At 42.5% G+C, this 17837-nt stretch overlaps 2 protein-coding genes across 2 annotated transcripts; one reads left to right on the top strand and one right to left on the bottom strand.

The window, feature by feature from the left end:
• Positions 1-1229: 1229 nt before the first annotated feature.
• On the bottom strand, positions 1230-5480 carry zic5 (Zic family zinc finger 5). The gene is made up of 2 exons (XM_033615379.2): positions 4291-5480; positions 1230-3029 (listed from the first exon to the last, which is right to left on the bottom strand). Exons 1-2 carry the CDS (start codon positions 5330-5332, stop codon positions 2590-2592), a joined length of 1482 nt encoding a protein of 493 aa, XP_033471270.1. The 5' UTR covers positions 5333-5480; the 3' UTR covers positions 1230-2589.
• A 4639-nt stretch (positions 5481-10119) lies between these two features.
• zic2a (zic family member 2 (odd-paired homolog, Drosophila), a) lies at positions 10120-14037 on the top strand. Its single transcript, XM_033613721.2, has 3 exons — positions 10120-11586; positions 12724-12887; positions 13021-14037. The coding sequence occupies exons 1-3, from the start codon at positions 10614-10616 to the stop codon at positions 13213-13215; spliced, it is 1332 nt and encodes a 443-aa protein (XP_033469612.1). The 5' UTR covers positions 10120-10613; the 3' UTR covers positions 13216-14037.
• Positions 14038-17837: the final 3800 nt, after the last annotated feature.

The following is a 17837-nucleotide window of genomic DNA, read 5'->3' on the forward strand; positions in this document are numbered from 1 at the left end:
CATTCATTGAGCTCTTGTTTCCAAACAGGACCTACAAGAGCAGGCGACTCTTTGGGCCCTTGGCCCTGTAAAAGTCCACGCACAAAACCAGAGGAGGCCCACAAGTGCTTATGCTTTGAATGAAGCAGCAGATTGAGTGTTTTTGGAAATGCTCAGAGGACAGCTATAAAATTGATAAAGGCGCTGTAAGACAACAGAACAAACCTGCAGTTGTTGCTTTAAAAAAAACGCTGCTTGGGTGTTTTTTATTTCCTGGCCTGTAAAATGTGATATTGTGGATTGTTTGCCTTCTGATCAAGTGTTTGCGTTTTATGGCTGCAGTCCCAACATCCTGCAGGTTGACCTGAGTCAAGTGTCTTAATTGATGCAGCGTGGAAGCTCAGAATAATTTCCAGTGTGTGTTTTTCTTTTTTTCGCAGTTTTTACGCACAGTGTAACCAGGTGTGTTTTCAGCTTGCGTGTCATCTACCTGCCACCGGTGTTTTCTTGCTAACACACATTTCAGCAGAGGGTGCATCCTGAGCTCTGATTATAGTTCATTTAGTGGCAGTTAGTGTTTTTCACACACATTCAAACGTGCGCGTCTCACTCCCCAATTGCCATAGAAATCCTAACGCACCATGAAGACTGTCAAAGCGGCCAGCCTTCCTCTCAGAAGCTGCAGCCTTTGAAGTGGCGCAGGACTCGCGTTGGTCAATTTTAATTCTATAGACTGGACAGGCAACTCTTTGAAAGTGAGATTGTGCGTTTTAATGGAGGAAATGAGAGGGGGAACTTGTTTTATACACTCTATACAAGGCCTTGCGCATTGTCAGATATCTTTTTATCTTTTATTTTTCCCATGAATGATTCATGCCTCGGCTGCTTTGTGCTGTCGCGCCTTTCAGAGGTAGCGCCATCAGGGGGCTATAAGTTTTCCCATTAGCTCAGTGATTAGTTTATACCAGCCTCCTTGGCCCGTCAGGCCTTTTTCTGCACATAACAGTGAATATTTTATAGAAATGTCCGGATAGGAAGTGAACAAGTCTGCTTTTTCATCTCAGGTGAGAGTGACATTTATGTTTTGCTCACTCTCATTTACAACCCACATTAAAAATCTAATTATAGGCAATAAATGCACAGCTTCCAAAAAGTCTCACGGCCACAAAACTCCAGCTGAATTTCTGCCACTAATTTTCTAATTCCCAAAATTCAGTCATTAACCATAATAATGTGACACTTGCTAATTATTTACTGTATATGTCCTGTTTTTTTTTATTAAGTTTTAGCATGAAATTTATATTGTAAATTTAATTTTGAACATCAAGGGTCTGCACAATCATAGCTGATTCATCTCTTTTTTTTCTTCTTCTTTTTTTTTGTTATCCATCATGTCCAACGGCACCATGCACCTCAAAGAGAAAGACAGATCACTACAAAAAGGCATGCGAGAAAGGGACGTTTCACATTACACAGCCTATTCAAGTAAATGTTTCTTCTTTTACAGAACACAATTTAAAAAATAAAAAAAAAATGGGGGAACAGAAAATTAACATAAAATTAAAAAAAAACAAAAAAAAAAACATCAGCAGGGTACTATGCATCACCAAAACTGATATTATTATTCTTTGGTGTTCCTGTAATTCCAGTACAACATTGATACCAGCAAATAAATTACAATGTACAAAAAAAAAGACGAAAAAAGAAAAAACAAATGTAATTAAAAACTACACAACATTCACAAGCATCAGTACAATTACATATATACAAATCCTACAGGGTCAAAGCCTGTCAGTGTAGACATTTAGGGTCTCAAGGGACGTACTCGTACTCTTTAAACGAGCATAACACTTGTGTACTTTTGCATAAAATATAGTCTTAAATAGTTCTTAAATATTACAAAATTCCATCCAAACACATGTATTGTATAAATCTGAAAAGGTAAATGAGAACCCTTAAGACACTCACATGTTTGCCTCCTCTTTTTTTTTGTTTCTTTTTTTAAATCTCCTTATTGGTTTATCAAAGTTTGTACCACATGTTAAAAAAAAAAAATCATCTTCTAGATTAACATTTGTTGCCACTGGTGGGGTCAGAAGCTGTACCATTTGTTTTCCTTAAATGTCTGGACGATGACAGTGATTGATGGCAGGCGAGTTATTAAACTGCAAAGGGGGGATGATGGGAGGTCACATGAAAGATGTCATTTCAGAACACCAGTTGAGTCTTGAGCCATGCGGTTAATTAAAGCCTGCATATTTGCTCTTGTAGAAAATAAATTTGGAGTTTTATTCAGAAATTAGCCTTAAAATTTTTGGTGCTTTTCATATAAGAGGCAAGGATATTAAAGTTTAAATTTGAATGTCAGAGCCAAATGTTTTATTTTGATAGTTTTGGTGTACATTTTAAGAAAGGTCAAGGGGTCACCTCTGGGAAATTCCTCCTCATTTTGTTAGGCCTGATTTGCATCCACGATACAAGAGAATTATCTGCGTTTAACAACACTACAGTGTAAAAGAACTCATCAATATCCCAGGCGCACGGATCTACACACTTGAACGGGTCAACTGGATGACAAGTTTGACAGTCACGTGGTTGTAAACAGGGGCATCAGAGCATCGTCCTCGGGTCTGAATTTCTGAAAGAGTCCTCGTCGTCTGAATCCGACGTTGGCACATCGCTGGAGGGGGTGTGGAGGTGGTTGGGTCCCCCGCTCCCCTGGCACACGTACCACTCGTTGAGGTTGGTGACCTGAGGGGAGAGGTTCGCGGAGCGGTTCCTGTGCGGCTCCGAGTTGGGAGACAGAGGGTCCCCGAGTGGGTTCGTGGAGGATATGTAGGTGACGTTGGTGGAAGGGGGCGGCGGGGACTTGCAGTGCACTTTCATGTGCTTCCGCAGCGAGCTCGGGTGCGTGTAGGATTTGTCACAGCCGCGCACTTTGCAGTAGTAAGGCTTGTCGCTGGTGTGGACGTGGGAGTGCTTCTTCCGGTCGCTGCTGTTGGCGAATTTTCGGTCACAGCCGTCGAACTCGCACTTGAAGGGTTTCTCTCCTGGAAGAAATGAGAAGCAGATTCAGTCAGTGTCACGTGGGAGAATGTCACTTGTTTACATTTGTACAAGATTAGAGCTGGAAATTAATTCTCCATACCTTTTAATAAACACAACAATTTCTCATTAAGTGCTGAGTGTAGCAGCCTGTGCCTCTCCTCTGGGGCTTCCTCTCCACTTTTCTCTAAACATCTACCAGAGCCCACTACTCCACACCCACTTGTCCAAAGCATTTTTTCCTGTGTGAACACGTGTAACATGCCTTTAGGCCTTCTGGGTACATGTATGTGTGTGTGTGAGGGAGGGAGAGGGGGCACTCAGGAGACCACCAGGAGCCGTTTATGTACCGTGATGGACTCTGGTTGTAACTCATCACACACAAACACACACGTATTTTTTGATTATAGCCTCCATGGTGCATATATGGAATTGTGGATTGGATTGTAGGGAACTGTGCCTTGCTTTTTAAAATTGATAAGCAATAACAAGGTGCCTCAGACCTTTTGGTGACGTATATTTTTGCCTGACTTATTTATTCCCCTGGAGATTTTACATCATTCACTAAGGTGTAAAGGCCTGGTGGCATCAGGCCCACATTAAGCTCCCTCTTCGCCAAAACACGACCCTCAAACGGCTATCAAAAAGAGCACTCATAAGATTTTGAGGAAAGTTACAATGCTAGGAGCCTTGGAGTTGCAGCACTGAGCAGCTCTGACCATTTCACCACGACGCAGTTGTTTTGGTCTAACAGTAAATATCCGGGGAGATTTCCCTCCACACAGCAATGCAGAGGTTGCAGCCTACAGCACCTGCTCTTTCTAGTTAACAGTAAGCCGGTGCATATGGCTAATAAATACAGCACATGTTAAGATATCTTTCACCATGTACACACACAGCCGCCGATAAATAAACCGAGCTTTTGCGTAAACGTCCTACGCCTGAGGATAATTACATTTACGCGTGTTCCAGCGCTGTCCTGCACGTACGTAAGCACGTTTTACAAATCATATGCCTTAATCCTCTCACGCCTACCACGAGCGTCTCAGCGAGTGCATAAGTTTATATTTAAGAAAGGAAATGAAACACGTTTACTCACTGTGCGAATGCGTCATTCAATACAACTTTTTTCGCTCGCTTGTGTGCGCAATTACGCACGATCGCGCTGACTGTCTGTTTAAGGGATGTGAATAACAACACAAGGTATCCTCGGGTAGATTCACCCCGATTATTTTTTTCTCAGATGACATAATTATAAGTACTGACCTGTGTGAGTCCTCTTGTGAATCTTTAAATTCTCCGATCGAGCGAACACTTTTCCACAGCCCGGGAACGGACACGGGAAGGGCTTTTCTCCCGTATGAACTCGGATGTGATTTATCAGTTTGTACTTCGCTTTGAAAGCCTTTCCTTCCCGTGGACATTCCTCCCAAAAACAGACGTGGGAGCTCTGCTCCGGTCCCCCGACATGCTCCACCGTGACGTGGTTGACCAGTTCGTGCATGGTGCTGTAAGTTTTAGAGCAGGGCTTTTTTTGACTTTGCTCCTGGTCAATCCATTTGCAGATTAGCTCTTGCTTTATGGGCTGCCGCATGTATCTTAAAAACGCCCCCGCCGCTCCGTGAGGAGCAGAAGCGATGTTCACATTGAGGTTCATGGAGTTGTAGCTGTGGAGAGAAGAGGGTCCATAGTGCTCTGGCCTGTGCCCGAAGTGCTCTGGCCTGCCGTAGATGTCCCCCGGTATACCCAGGCGCATCTGCCCATTGAGGGCATGGTGATGGGCACCTGGGGACGCCTGGTCGTGAAGTCCAGTGAAAAGTGAATGGGCCCCACTTTCCGTGTGCCCATAAGCACCTGTTGGGGAGATGAACATGCCATGGTGATGAGGGGAGGAGGCGGAACTATGCTGGTCGCCAAGTGCATGCATAGCAGAGGCTGAGAGTTCTCTCCTGAGGATGAAGTCCCTGCTGCTTGAGTAGCCTGAGTGGGGGTGAGCCACGGGGAAACCAACTGTGGTCTGAGCAGAAGTGAAAGATGCCGCGGTCTGGGCTTCGTGATGGCTCTGAATGTGCTGAGATGGGCTAAGTTTGAGAGCATTTGTCTGTGCCATGTGCTCTGGTCCAAATGGAGTGAGTGCCACTCCGGGGTCGTTGCCCAGCTCCCCAGGGTGGAGGTGGGCATGGTGGGAGAGAGGGTGATGCCCCCCTAGCCCCGGGAAGCCTGTCATATTCTGATGAGGAAGGGGTTGAGTCGCTGCCAAATCCGCTAATCTTATCGCCGGATTCCTCTTGCTTAAAGGGGGTTCCATAACTACACTGACAAGTCCATCCGCACTCACCGCAATTGTTTTTCACCACACCACGCTCTCTAAAACATTAGGAAAATATGTATATAAGGGGTCTATAAGTTCTTTTGTCCGGCTTCTAACTCTGCTTGCTCCTTTTCCCACTCTGTCCTCAAGCGATTGGCAGAACATACAACAGTTGGAGGACACAGTGGGGAATACAGTTTAGAAATGGCACTGCGGGTATTGGACGGATTTCGGTGACTGGCAGTTAGGAGAACGAAGCGATTGGCTGTCGTTCAGCGCAGGGGCTCAGCAGGGTTCCGCCCCCTCACTCTCTTTATCGCTGTTGACTCCAAAAAGTTGTACTCACAAAGTTACCAGCAGATTCTGTTTGCGCGGCTTTCTGTTTACTGGCGCTGGCGCATGTGGATGACCGAAATGTCAGTTTATGTGACAAATGCAGCCGAGTTTATGTCTGGTAAAGTGTCTTTCTATTGATTTGATGTCGCCATTGAAAAAAAAGAGGGAGGACAAAAAAAAAAGCCCGCTGCTGGTGGATGGATGTATGTGACTATAAAGAAGAGACCAGTGTGTGTGAGGAGGAAGATAAAGTTTATTTATTTGGCATGATTTTTTTAGTCATCATAAATAATTTGCAAAGCATGCAGCTCCTCAGACTGACATGGTTTAGCAGAAAAATATAAAATAAAAAAAGAGCGCACCTGTGTGTGGAAGCAGTGCTAAATTATACTTAACTATTTTACAGCAAAAAAAATACCGTAAAATAATGATTAAATAAATTGAATTAAATAAAATCATCATGCGTATATTTTTTATTTTTATTTTTTTTAAATAAAAAGTGTTATTTTTATTTCCCCCCTCACATTTATTATATTAAAATGAATAATTTTCTATATTTATACATGGCAATATTATGGCTGACTTTTATGCTCCCAATCATATTTTAATGCAGAAGTCAGGAAAACCAGTAAACATGTCTTAACATTTTATTTGTCCTGACATTGTTCAAAATGCCTCAATAAAAAATTCCTATTAAAATAATCACTCTTGGCTTAAACATATTACAAGTAAAGACAGACCTTAGCGTGAGTTATAAACAGTCATAACCTATAAATTATATCAGTCATGTCCTGGAGGATCCTGTGAAAGGTGTCCTGTATTTATATCCCCTGCATGTCACCACCATTCTGCAATCTTGGCTATCACTGGTAGATATTTGCTGTATTATATTTAAGTTCACCATGAGGCATGACGCCGTCTGATGAGTCCCTGTTGACAGCAGGACGCGTACCTGTCATGGATATGTCTTCATCCACACACCTTTGCAGTCGACCTGTGAAGGCAAGCTACACGAGGAAATTTTTTTTTTTTTTTTTTTTTAAAAACTGGAACAGGAGCTGATCTTAGAAATATAAAAATATATGAATGAGCTCCACATGTTCTCACTCATGACTGTAATTGATTTCCATCGTGTTGGAGAGGGAAGGGTTTACATGTTATGGGCCTGTTGCACGTGCTGCTCTGTTGCAACTGATTTATGAAGTTGGTAATTAGAAACACTGAATGGAGAGTTAATGTGCAGAGTTCTAAAATGGATATATGTAGGTGTTAAAAATTAATAATATTAAATATGAATCAATTGCAGTAAAGGTTGTCGCTGCTTCTGCATCAGTTTATTGCTTTGTTTTTTTATTTTATTTCTATGTGCACAATGACTTTGTGTCGTATTTGTATATATATATTTTTTTTAAATCAGGATTTAAAACTCAAAAAATAAATAAATAAAAAATCTCTCCCATCTCCACATGTGTGTAACGCTGTCTCGGCGATTTAGTTAAATAAATAAAATATGCCCAGCTCCAATGGGAGCTTCTGGAAACCCCATAAAAAGCCAGAGGAGCAGTGGGTGCACTGTTTATGATTTGTTTAAGGGGCCCCTATTTTATACACATTAAATTAAACACCACATTAAATGGGCTCCTAATCCGCACAAAATTAACAGCAAGAATTATAATTTTGCTGAGAAACTGGGAACAAGACCATCCAACGTCACCTGGCGCGTAACAACGGTGACAATTTAGGAATATCATGCAACTTTTTCTTGGTCACTGTGTCCCATAATGCAGCCGAGCTCCCCAAATTCATCTTAATCTTACATGTCAAATAAAAAGAAATGCCTCCATGTGAGAGATGGTGTTGAATTATCTGATTTTATAAACTTTGGTGAAGGAATGGGTTAATTGTTTTTATGCCTTATAGCTCCCAAATTACCAGAAGCTGTCGATGGCTCAGACGGAAGTGGGGGACATCTCCCAGCTCCCTCCTCTCCCTCCTCTCCCTAAAACAAAGACGCTTTGTCATAAACAGGGTTATTTTACCAAAAGGAGTCAGGAGGGCAACATATGTGGTCTTAACGGGTCAGAGGTCAAACATCCATGAAACACAAGGTCACGGGAGCCACACAAGTAACCTTCCAGTGTGTCAACATATTGATATTGTCAGATAATAGAGAGGAGAAATACGCCTTTGGCCCCCAGTATAATGCACAGGCACAGCGCCCCAATGTGATCAAGCCTCCTGACTTCATTGATTGGCTTTGCGTCATCCTGTACTTACACTTAAAATCTGTACTTTTAGTGCACGTATTTCCTGTGATTTATATTTTAAATCTGTGCGCCATGACTCAGTGTGTGTTGCTGATCCTAAAACCTGTTGAAATACTGGTCTTTGGGGGATTTTCAATAGGCTAGACCCCCTTTCTTCTCCAAGCAGAAGGGAAAACCCGCAGCCATGTGCCTCTCTACCCGATAGATTTTTCCCCCTCTTTTTAATTTTCTCTCGCTTTTCTCCCTATCTGGGGAAGGTTTTGTGGTTTTCCAGAGAAATAAAGAACTTCTTATAGGGGTCGGCAGACGTGACTTTGAACTTGGATCAGCTCCTGCGTTTCCTGTGGTGCGGGTTGAAATAGACTTGGAAGAATGGCACACAACTGCTCAGCCTGTCCCACTCCGAGCTATGAGACACACAATTTCTTTAAAAAAAAAAAAAAAGTTTTAAAACGTTTTTTCCCTCTCGCCTTCACCTTTATTTGTCGCTTAGAGAGCACCGGAGAGCTGAGGCAGACTGAAGTGTGTTGTGTGAAGGAACGGGAGAACTTGTGGGATTTTTTTTGTTGTGAATTTGGTGAAAATGTAAGTAAACTTCCTTTGACTTGAACGCAGCAGCTGTGGTGCATGGCCTGTGTATCCCCCCATTTGAACGCAGATTCAGTGCATGCTTGTGATGGAAAGTTGCCAGTGAATTAAGCATTTATTTAAAATGACTTCCCTGTGTCAGCTGTAATGTTTGTGCCTGTGTGCGAGCCTAAAAAGGAAATCACATTAGGGAGGAAAATTTGGATAACAATGTAAAAAACTGTGTGGCTGCAGCCTATTGTTGTCATGATGGCATCGCTTCTGGGGCTGAAACAAAACAACACACACACACACACACTCCCATAGAACACCACAACATCTTAATTCACTGCAAAACATCCGACTTTTACAGCTCCAACTTTATGATTGCGCGCTCAGGAGAGGCTCGACCTCATAGGTCACTAATGGTTAACTCGGATCTGAGCGCAGTTCACCACCATAACATGTAACTTTAATTGCTGTGGTGAATGTGAGAACCCACCGAGGAAACAGAACCAAGCGACATATGGAACCATTAAAAGAACCAACAACAACCACTGGCGGTTGGCAGTGTGAAGCACTGGAGCACCGCTAAAGGCCCAGTTGTGGTTCTACAAGCAGTGGAAAAACCACTGGACTCCATATGGAGCCACACACATGCTTTGTCAGCTGGGGAGAATTAAAGTGGCGAGAGATGTGAACTTTATCTTAACTAAATGAGAGATTATTACAATTTATCGACATTTAAAATACAAAATTAGTGTGTTTAAATAGAAAAATATATTCAGATTTTTCCTACTTTTGTGTGCAAAGGAAGGGGGAGGTGTTACAGGAGTGCATAAAGGAAAAAAGTTTTGCATTAGTGCATTAATACTGATTTAGCATGCTTTTATTATTATTATTCGGCTATTTTTCTTCTTATTTTTTCTATTATTCAGTCTATAAATGCACCCTCACTTTTTAGTGGACTTTGTAGCTCAATAAAATACAATAATTTCATATGCAAACATTAATGCAAGGACATAATTTTAAACTATTTTCCTTCCTGCAGCCACACATTCATGCATAATGCACATTTTTTCGCTATTAAATGTCATTTTTTAGGTCTTGTTGTTTAATTCATAGCTGTATATTTACTGACACGGCTCCATGGAGGCTGGTATAAAAGCGTGATCATGTTTACTTGCATTTAAAAAAGATTTCTTAAAAAAGAGCTGTTGCATTATATTTAGATGAAGTAAATAAGCAGCAGTAAGCAGCTCCATGATCTATCCTTCTAGTTCACTTTCTTTCCCTCGTCTAAATATTTATATTCATCGTTACCTCTCAACTAATGCCACATTTTTTAGCTTTCGTACTACAACTTGGCACCTACCGAATATAAACAACAAAACCATGTTCTCTCCTCTCTCTTGTCGTGATCCTTTCGCGTGTATATACCCCCCAAAAATCCTCTCCTAAAAGTAGGCGGTAATTATTACTGGAAAATGGCGTTGCGCTATTAAGTCGCCAAAGCGCTACCTGCTATTGGAGGGGCACCTGGGATTGATGAGGCGCGGTGGCCAATGAGACTGCGAGGAATGAATGAACGGGCTCCAGTTAAAGGGGGCGGAAGAGGAGGTAGAGCCAGTCCACGGAGAAACAGGGACCCTCCGCGATAAACACAGGCGAGCCAGAGAAATAAATACATACCCAATCGGAACGGCGATTTTTGTGAGATGCTGCAGCCACTCTCCGCTCTGTGCGCGCAGAGGACACCTAGTAAGATAATTATTTAATTTCTTCGAGTGCATTTTGTGAACGCAGCCAGCCAAGAGAAGAAGGAAGAAGAAGACACGAGGAAACTCTTCACTTCGTTGCATTTGGATTTTTTTGCGGCACAAGTTAACTAGAAGTAAATTCAGCCTCCTGTAACGCGAGCTGATTTTATTTTATTTTTCCCCATGAGCGGAGCAGCGTTTTTGAATCACGCCTGATATGGTGTTTCCAAGGTTGGAAGTTGAATCGTTGCTTGCCTGCATCAACATTTGATTATTTTTTACCTTTAACTTGTTCGCCTTGCGCTGATTTAAACAAACAAAAAAAAAAGAAAATCGCTTAGTGAAATAATGTTACTGGATGCTGGTCACCAGTTCCCCGGACTGGGAGTGGGGTCATTTGCCAGACATCACTCAGCGAGCGAGATGCAGGAGAGAGACTTGAGTTTGGCACAAAATAGCTTTGTAGACTCCGCACACATGGGTGCGTTTAAGCTCAACCATGATCTCTCTCCGGGACAGAGCTCTGCCTTCACCACCCAGGCGCCGGGCTACCCCGCTGCGGCTTTGGGGGCTCACGCCGCCCATGTCACGTCGTATGCAAGCTCTCCTTTCAACTCAACCAGGGACTTTCTCTTTCGCAGTCGTGGCTTCGGAGAATCCTCTCCGGCGAGCAGCCAACATACTATTTTTGGCCCCACGGCGGGATCCCTTCATCACTCCCACACAGACACTCAAGGCCACATTCTGTTCCCCGGGATCCACGACCAGCACGGCTCCCACGGTTCCCCGAATGTCCTGAACGGGCAAATGAGGCTCGGACTACCGGGAGAAGTTTTCGGACGCTCCGACCAGTACCACCAGGTTTCCAGCCCGAGGACCGACCCCTACTCGGCCGCGCAGCTCCACAACCAGTACGGCTCCATGAATATGAACATGGGGATGAACATGGCAGCCCACCACCACCCCGGTGCCTTTTTCCGCTACATGAGGCAGCAGTGCATCAAGCAGGAGCTCATCTGCAAGTGGATCGACCCAGAGCAGCTCAGTAACCCGAAGAAGTGTTGCAACAAAACTTTTAGCACCATGCACGAGTTGGTCACGCACGTCTCCGTGGAGCATGTCGGTGGACCGGAGCAGACCAACCACGTCTGTTTCTGGGAGGATTGCGCCCGGGAGAGCAAACCATTCAAGGCGAAATACAAACTGGTGAACCACATTCGGGTGCACACCGGGGAGAAGCCTTTTCCATGCCCCTTCCCCGGCTGTGGAAAGGTCTTCGCACGGTCGGAAAACTTGAAGATACACAAGAGAACGCATACAGGTAATTATCCAAAAACAATGCAGCTTTTTTATTGATTTTATTTTAATAACAAGATTGGTGTAATTGCTGCTGCTAAGGCGGCGTGTGCATTTATTTCGCTGTTGTAAACATGTGCCTTGCCAAGAGTAAACACGAATTAAGATCTAATTATCAGCGGCTATTTTGGGCTGCTAAAGTAGATAGTATTCAGAGAAACAAAGTCGATTTAGGACCACATCCAGACATTCAGGAGAGAGGGCGAATTAGTTTGGGAAATTGGAATAATTTCTTCAATATATGACCACATTTTAGGAAATAACCTGGTGTAAAACATGAGCCAAACGCGTGGAAAACATTTTTAAAAGTGCCTGTGTTTTGCTGTGTGGGGTAAACTTTAGAAATGGGTCAAAGGGGAGAGTGGGCGCGCGTTGCGTGCATCGTAGGGCAGACAGACTGGTGTAGTAAATCACATCAATTGGTTTAACGTAGCTTCGTCTCCATACTGCGCTTTTACGCCCAGCATTATTTCCCTTTTCCATATAGATTTTTCCTTGGAGGAATTATTTGCACTAAATTCCTAATCGATTTGCACTCCTTGTTTGTTTAGGAGTTGTGTGTTTTGCCGAGGACAGCAGCAGCAGTAGTGTTTAAAGCGTGAGGAATGCCTTTTGTTTTCTCATGCGTCCCCCTTTGATAGGAGCTAAAGGTGCTAGACAGGGCCATTACCAGCCTTTCACATTTGGACTTATTTTCTTGGGAAATACATTATGGTGCCGTGCCATGAAATTGGTCAGGTGCTAATTAGATTTTTATTGTCTCCCAGCAAATGGTTCGCCTTCTGTAGGCCTACTGAGGACGGCCTTATCCCCCCTTCCCTCTATCTCCCACCCCCCTCTGCAAATCACTATGCGCATTATTTATTAACTCCCCCCATCTCTTTAAAATAAGCTTTAAACTTTGAATATCACGATTAGCATCACGCTTAGGCTTGTTTTTAAATTGTTTTTCCTTGCTGGGATTTTAGGGACACACATTCGCACTGTAACTTTTGCATTTGGATTTTACGCACAGCTCCTTGTTGTGACACTCAGCCCCGAGGCTTGTCTTTGTGAAAGAAAAAAATATCTGAGTATGTTCTTCTTCTTTTTTTACCTGCAGGAGAGAAGCCGTTCCAGTGTGAGTTTGAGGGCTGCGACAGAAGGTTTGCAAACAGCAGCGACCGAAAGAAACACATGCACGTTCACACGTCGGACAAGCCTTATCTCTGCAAAATGTGTGACAAGTCCTACACACATCCCAGCTCCCTACGAAAACACATGAAGGTAAATAGGAGTTGTGCTGACTAGATAAATGTGTCTCAGACCTCAAATGTTTATTACACACACATATGATTGTGTATTTTGCTGTGCATCTTGTGTTTGCATTACAAATACTCATTTGTCTTATTTTCCCCAGGTCCACGAAGCGTCCCCACCAGCATCAGACTCATCACCAGCAGCCAGCTCTGGTTATGAATCCTCTACACCTCCAGGCCTGGTGTCTCCCACCACCGAGACCCAAAGCAACACCACCCTGTCCCCAGCCTCAGCTGTGCACAACACCACCAGCCACAGTGGCCTATCCTCCAATTTCAGTGAATGGTATGTTTAGGACTAAGCTGAAATGAAGCAACACACACTCATTTCACAGCACTGGACCATTCAGCAGGAGATTGGGACACGTGCACACGAGAGGCACACAAAAAAACATTTGTTTATTTTATTATTTTTTGATTCGCCAGGGAAGATGACGATTACCAACAGAGGAAAAATATGTATAATAGTCGAGGTGTATTTCATATTGTAAATAATTACTAAAAAGCCCACTTTCCCATTGGTTGTGATAGTTTGTCAGTCTTTGGTGTATAGATGTTCCTTCAATGGTAGCTATTTCTCTAACTGGACTTTTAGTGCACATATTACGATAAAAATTGTACTATAATGTTGAATATTGTGATCCTAAGGCAAATTGATTGTACTATACTAAACATCTATAAACTGGAAAGAGTGCCAAAGTTAACATTTAACTCAAACAGACCACAATATTATGCTTGTGAATGTATATTTTTAGTTTGCTGGGCTTAACTTGTGATGTTTTGTGCTTTGCAAGTTTGAATTGTGAAATACTATCTGGAAGATTGTGAGGAAAATAAACGTTGTGCCGTTCGATTTTCTGTAACTACACCCTTCCTTTTGTAAATAATCAACTGCCATATTTATCCATTTGTAATTAAATTATGGTATTTACTTGCTACAGATGAAACAGTATTTATAAAGAATGTTTCTTTACTATAAATATGTACAATTCCGAGCTAAACATGGGCAGTTGTTTCGTTATGTGCTTTTGTTCAAAGTTTTAAGAGGTGTTTTCTTCCTTATTGTGATAAGAATTTTACTGCATACAAATATAATAAAAGGTGTTGCAAGTGCTAAATATTTCCCTTTGCTTTTTCATGCTTTTCTGTTTTCGCTGGCTCATGGAGGCGGTCTTGTTTTTGGAATAATTCAGACTTTTTTTAAAAAAGAAAAAAACTCCAGTCATCAAATTCTTCATGCTCTAAATTCTTGTCCTCAGGCTAAAGGACATTCTGGTGTTTTATACCTCAAGCTTTGCAAAGCATGCTTACAGGCCCTGAACAATGTGGCTGATGTGGTGGTGGTGCTGGACTTAACAGGAGATTTGGGGGATACACAGTCTTGAGGAGAAGCTATGCCGAGAACAATGAAGCAAATAGTTTAAAATCATCTGCAGCAGAGTTTTAAATATTTTAATTCAAGTGTAGAAACCAAAGCAAACTAAGCATTTTCATTCTGCACACTCAGCAGAGCTCGTGTGCCTGCACTTCTCTTCATTTACAGACACCCAGCACATCTTCCACACATCACATCTTGTCACTTTATATTCTCCCAGGTCAGTTACTGAGTTTATTTAAACACACACCCGTCCTCCCCTCCCCCCATGATGGACACTTCACTGCACAGGAGCTGCTGAACTTGAACTTGACTCGGCTTAGTCCCATAGTCTCTCTCAGAACTCCTCCGGTTGCAGCCCTTTATGGGAGATGGCCATATGTCTCTGAACTTCTGTGATTAATTTAGATGGTTTTAAGGACGCTCCAGGCGTGTTTGTTTTAATTTGACGCGTTGCTGTGAGTGGAGATAATGGCATATATTGCTGTCTGCGAGCTCGCAGATCTGAGGCTCTTTGAAGAGTAAATATCACAGGCCCTAAATGAAGGCTGCATATACATATAACAGGCTACAGGAAAACAAGTGTTTGTCAGCTGGTTGTTGGTTGTGTTGCAAGACGCTGGCGTTTCCTCACTGCGCATGCTTCTGTGTGTTAAATAAGTTGCTGTCTTTATGTGCTTCATGGTTGTTCAGCAGCATAGGAAACACATACTGGGACTTGTTAGTGATGGTGGATGGTGGATAGCCTGTATCTGCTGCAGGCCGGCTCTCCGCTGTAGCAGCAAGTGGCACTCTGTCTGTGTTGTGGAGCTGCAGGCAACGTTCTGGTGCACAGGCTGCTCACATTACTTGGCTCAGAGGATGATGTAGTAAATAAAAAGGTTGGTAGGATCTCCAGGGAAGCGATGCTGATTACAACCAGGCAATGATATCAACTAAAATCAATTAGAACCTACTAAAAACGATGTTTTTCTCTCGTTAAAAATCCTCTCATACGTTTTCAAAAGCAAACTCCTTTTTTATTTTTGCAAAAGTGTGCAAACTGAGATGGGTTTATCTTTGCATCAGAGGGAACTATGCTTTACATGCAGCTTATTTAGCACTTGAAATCACCTAATGGCCCCTTCGCTGGCTGGCCCGGTGACCTAACCGGCGGAGGAAGGTATGACCTGGGGGGAGTGGGAAAGGTCAGCTCCACACAGTGTGTCGATGCCGGTTCCTGTTCGGCTCCAGCTGCGCTGATATTGATCCGCGGAGAAGGAAGCGCTTTTTTTCCTTCTCCTTCTTCTCACACAGATTCTTGTACATTGTTGCCTGTACTGTAAGGATACTATGCTGTCAGACACACACACATAACCTGCCTCACTGGAGCTTATAGGTGGTGTTGCTCAGGAGTCTCTCTTGGACTCGGGCCAAAGTTCAGGAGTAAATCTTTGAGGTCATGTGATAAGTTCACTGCGCATTTTGGAAGCATTGTGCGCGTTATTGCGCGCAGGCTGCAGGGAGGCGGGAGAGGACGGAGTGCGCAAAATATGCTTACCCATATTTCTATTTGCGTAACAACTCACTGGACATTTGAATGTGATGTTTTGTTTGTGATATTAGACCATAATACAGACATTGAACGCACCATTTTTGCGAACCTGTCTCTTTATCTGGCATCACATCTTTAAGGGCCGGTTGATCCAATACGAGAAAACCATCAGGAAAACAGTTGTTTGTTTGTTTGTTTTTAAAAATCTGGATTCATGACGTAGGGCTACTTCAAGGAACACAGTTCATAGCAATTTATAACAGGTGCGCAGTGTGTGTTCGCTGAATACAGCGTGGACAAATATGTATTTATTTGTTATGTCACACAACTTTATTCACCACTATGTCAGTGAAGAGGAGTGTTGCGCCCCCGCTGGTGTGTGTGTGTGTGTGTGTGTGTGTGTGTGTGTGTGTGTGTGCGCGTGTGTGTGTGTGTTAGAGATGGAGAGAGGAGGGGTGGAGGCCGGACTGTCACAGGCCGTGAGGGGGGACACATTTTTGATCAGCACCAGTTGACAGGGGCCAGCATGTCGATATTTAGGACACCATTGTTTAAATTAAGCTCCACTGTTGTTGCAGTGTCACCACACACGAGCAAAACTTACATCCGTGTTAACAGGGGCTGAGGGTGAAGTTTGACTAAGATGGCGAGGCAAGGAGCGCCTCTGACTGTAAAGGCCTCCAGGGAATGGAATCAAATCAGTGCGCTCGAGGGATGCCGCACCTGCAGCGCGCGCGTGTTTGCGTGCGCCTTGGCTGTACTTGTTGGTCTGCAACCACAGCAACGCATCACAACATCACACCTGTCAGTCATCTCAGGTGAATGTATCTGCTGTATTGGCTCAGTGTGCGCATCGGTGATCAGCGTGGTTTGGAGTGTGTGTATGTGTGTGTGTGTGTGTGTGTTCTCTTAAGAATGGATTGATGCGCTTCCACATTATCTCTTACACACACACACACACACACACACACACACACACACACACACACACTAATTGCGCACGGTTAACTTGCTTTTTCCTTCTAACGCCCAAAAACATTGACGTATTACTGTAATAAATTGTATATTTTTGCATTAATATTACAAATTTCAACATGTAATGGTCACAAAATAAAAGTTTAAACACCAGCAGGCCTAAATTACCTCCAGCACATTCATAAATCATCATAAATGGCAACATATGTGTGTTTTTCCTCATATAAGCTTCTTAAAAGGAAACATTTTATTTGTTTGTTTTATTCTATTTTATTTTTAATGGAGCCTGCTGACACAGATTTTACATTTTTAACCTTTAATAGATAGCAACGTCAAAATTGTTTTTACTAGTTGTAAGATATGAAGCGTCATAATTATGATGATGCGAAGCATTTAAAGACAAAATAGGTGTCTCTCTGTGCTTTTAAATGACAGACAGCTTTAATAATCAAAAGAGAGTGTGGTTAGATTAAAAATATATGGTTATTTAATGTGCAGGAATAACTATATAATGTAAGAATCATTGCAATGTGAACAATTAAATTAATTAAATAAGTAAACGCCATATAAAGGATCATAGAAACAACGAATTTATTTTATTATAACCATAATTTTCTTTTATTTGTGAAGGCAAAGCAAATTATTTGCGATTCAACAGCAAATTTACAAAAAAAACACCATATAGAATTAATTATAAATTAAATATTACACATTAAATTGTATCTATTTCCTCTTAAAGCGCTTTGCTGTTATTTAAATAAATGAAATTGCACGTGGACTTGATGTCACATATTTCAGACAGTGTTAAATCCACTTGATGTTTACAGGCCTTCCTAATTCTGATCAGCTGCGTCACTATAGTCTGCCAATATCTACAATTAAATTATGCACTTTAAAAAAAAATATTTGCCTCCTTTGCACACTTTAAAAATCATATCTCTCGAACCAAATTCGTTTCTCCATGTGACACTTCCCAAATGGGCCTCCTCGGCAGGAATAACAGAGACACTGTGAGGAGTGTGTCGGCGACCATG

This window comes from Epinephelus lanceolatus, chromosome 14 (genome assembly GCF_041903045.1).
Source record: "Epinephelus lanceolatus isolate andai-2023 chromosome 14, ASM4190304v1, whole genome shotgun sequence".
Lineage (NCBI taxonomy): Eukaryota > Metazoa > Chordata > Actinopteri > Perciformes > Serranidae > Epinephelus > Epinephelus lanceolatus.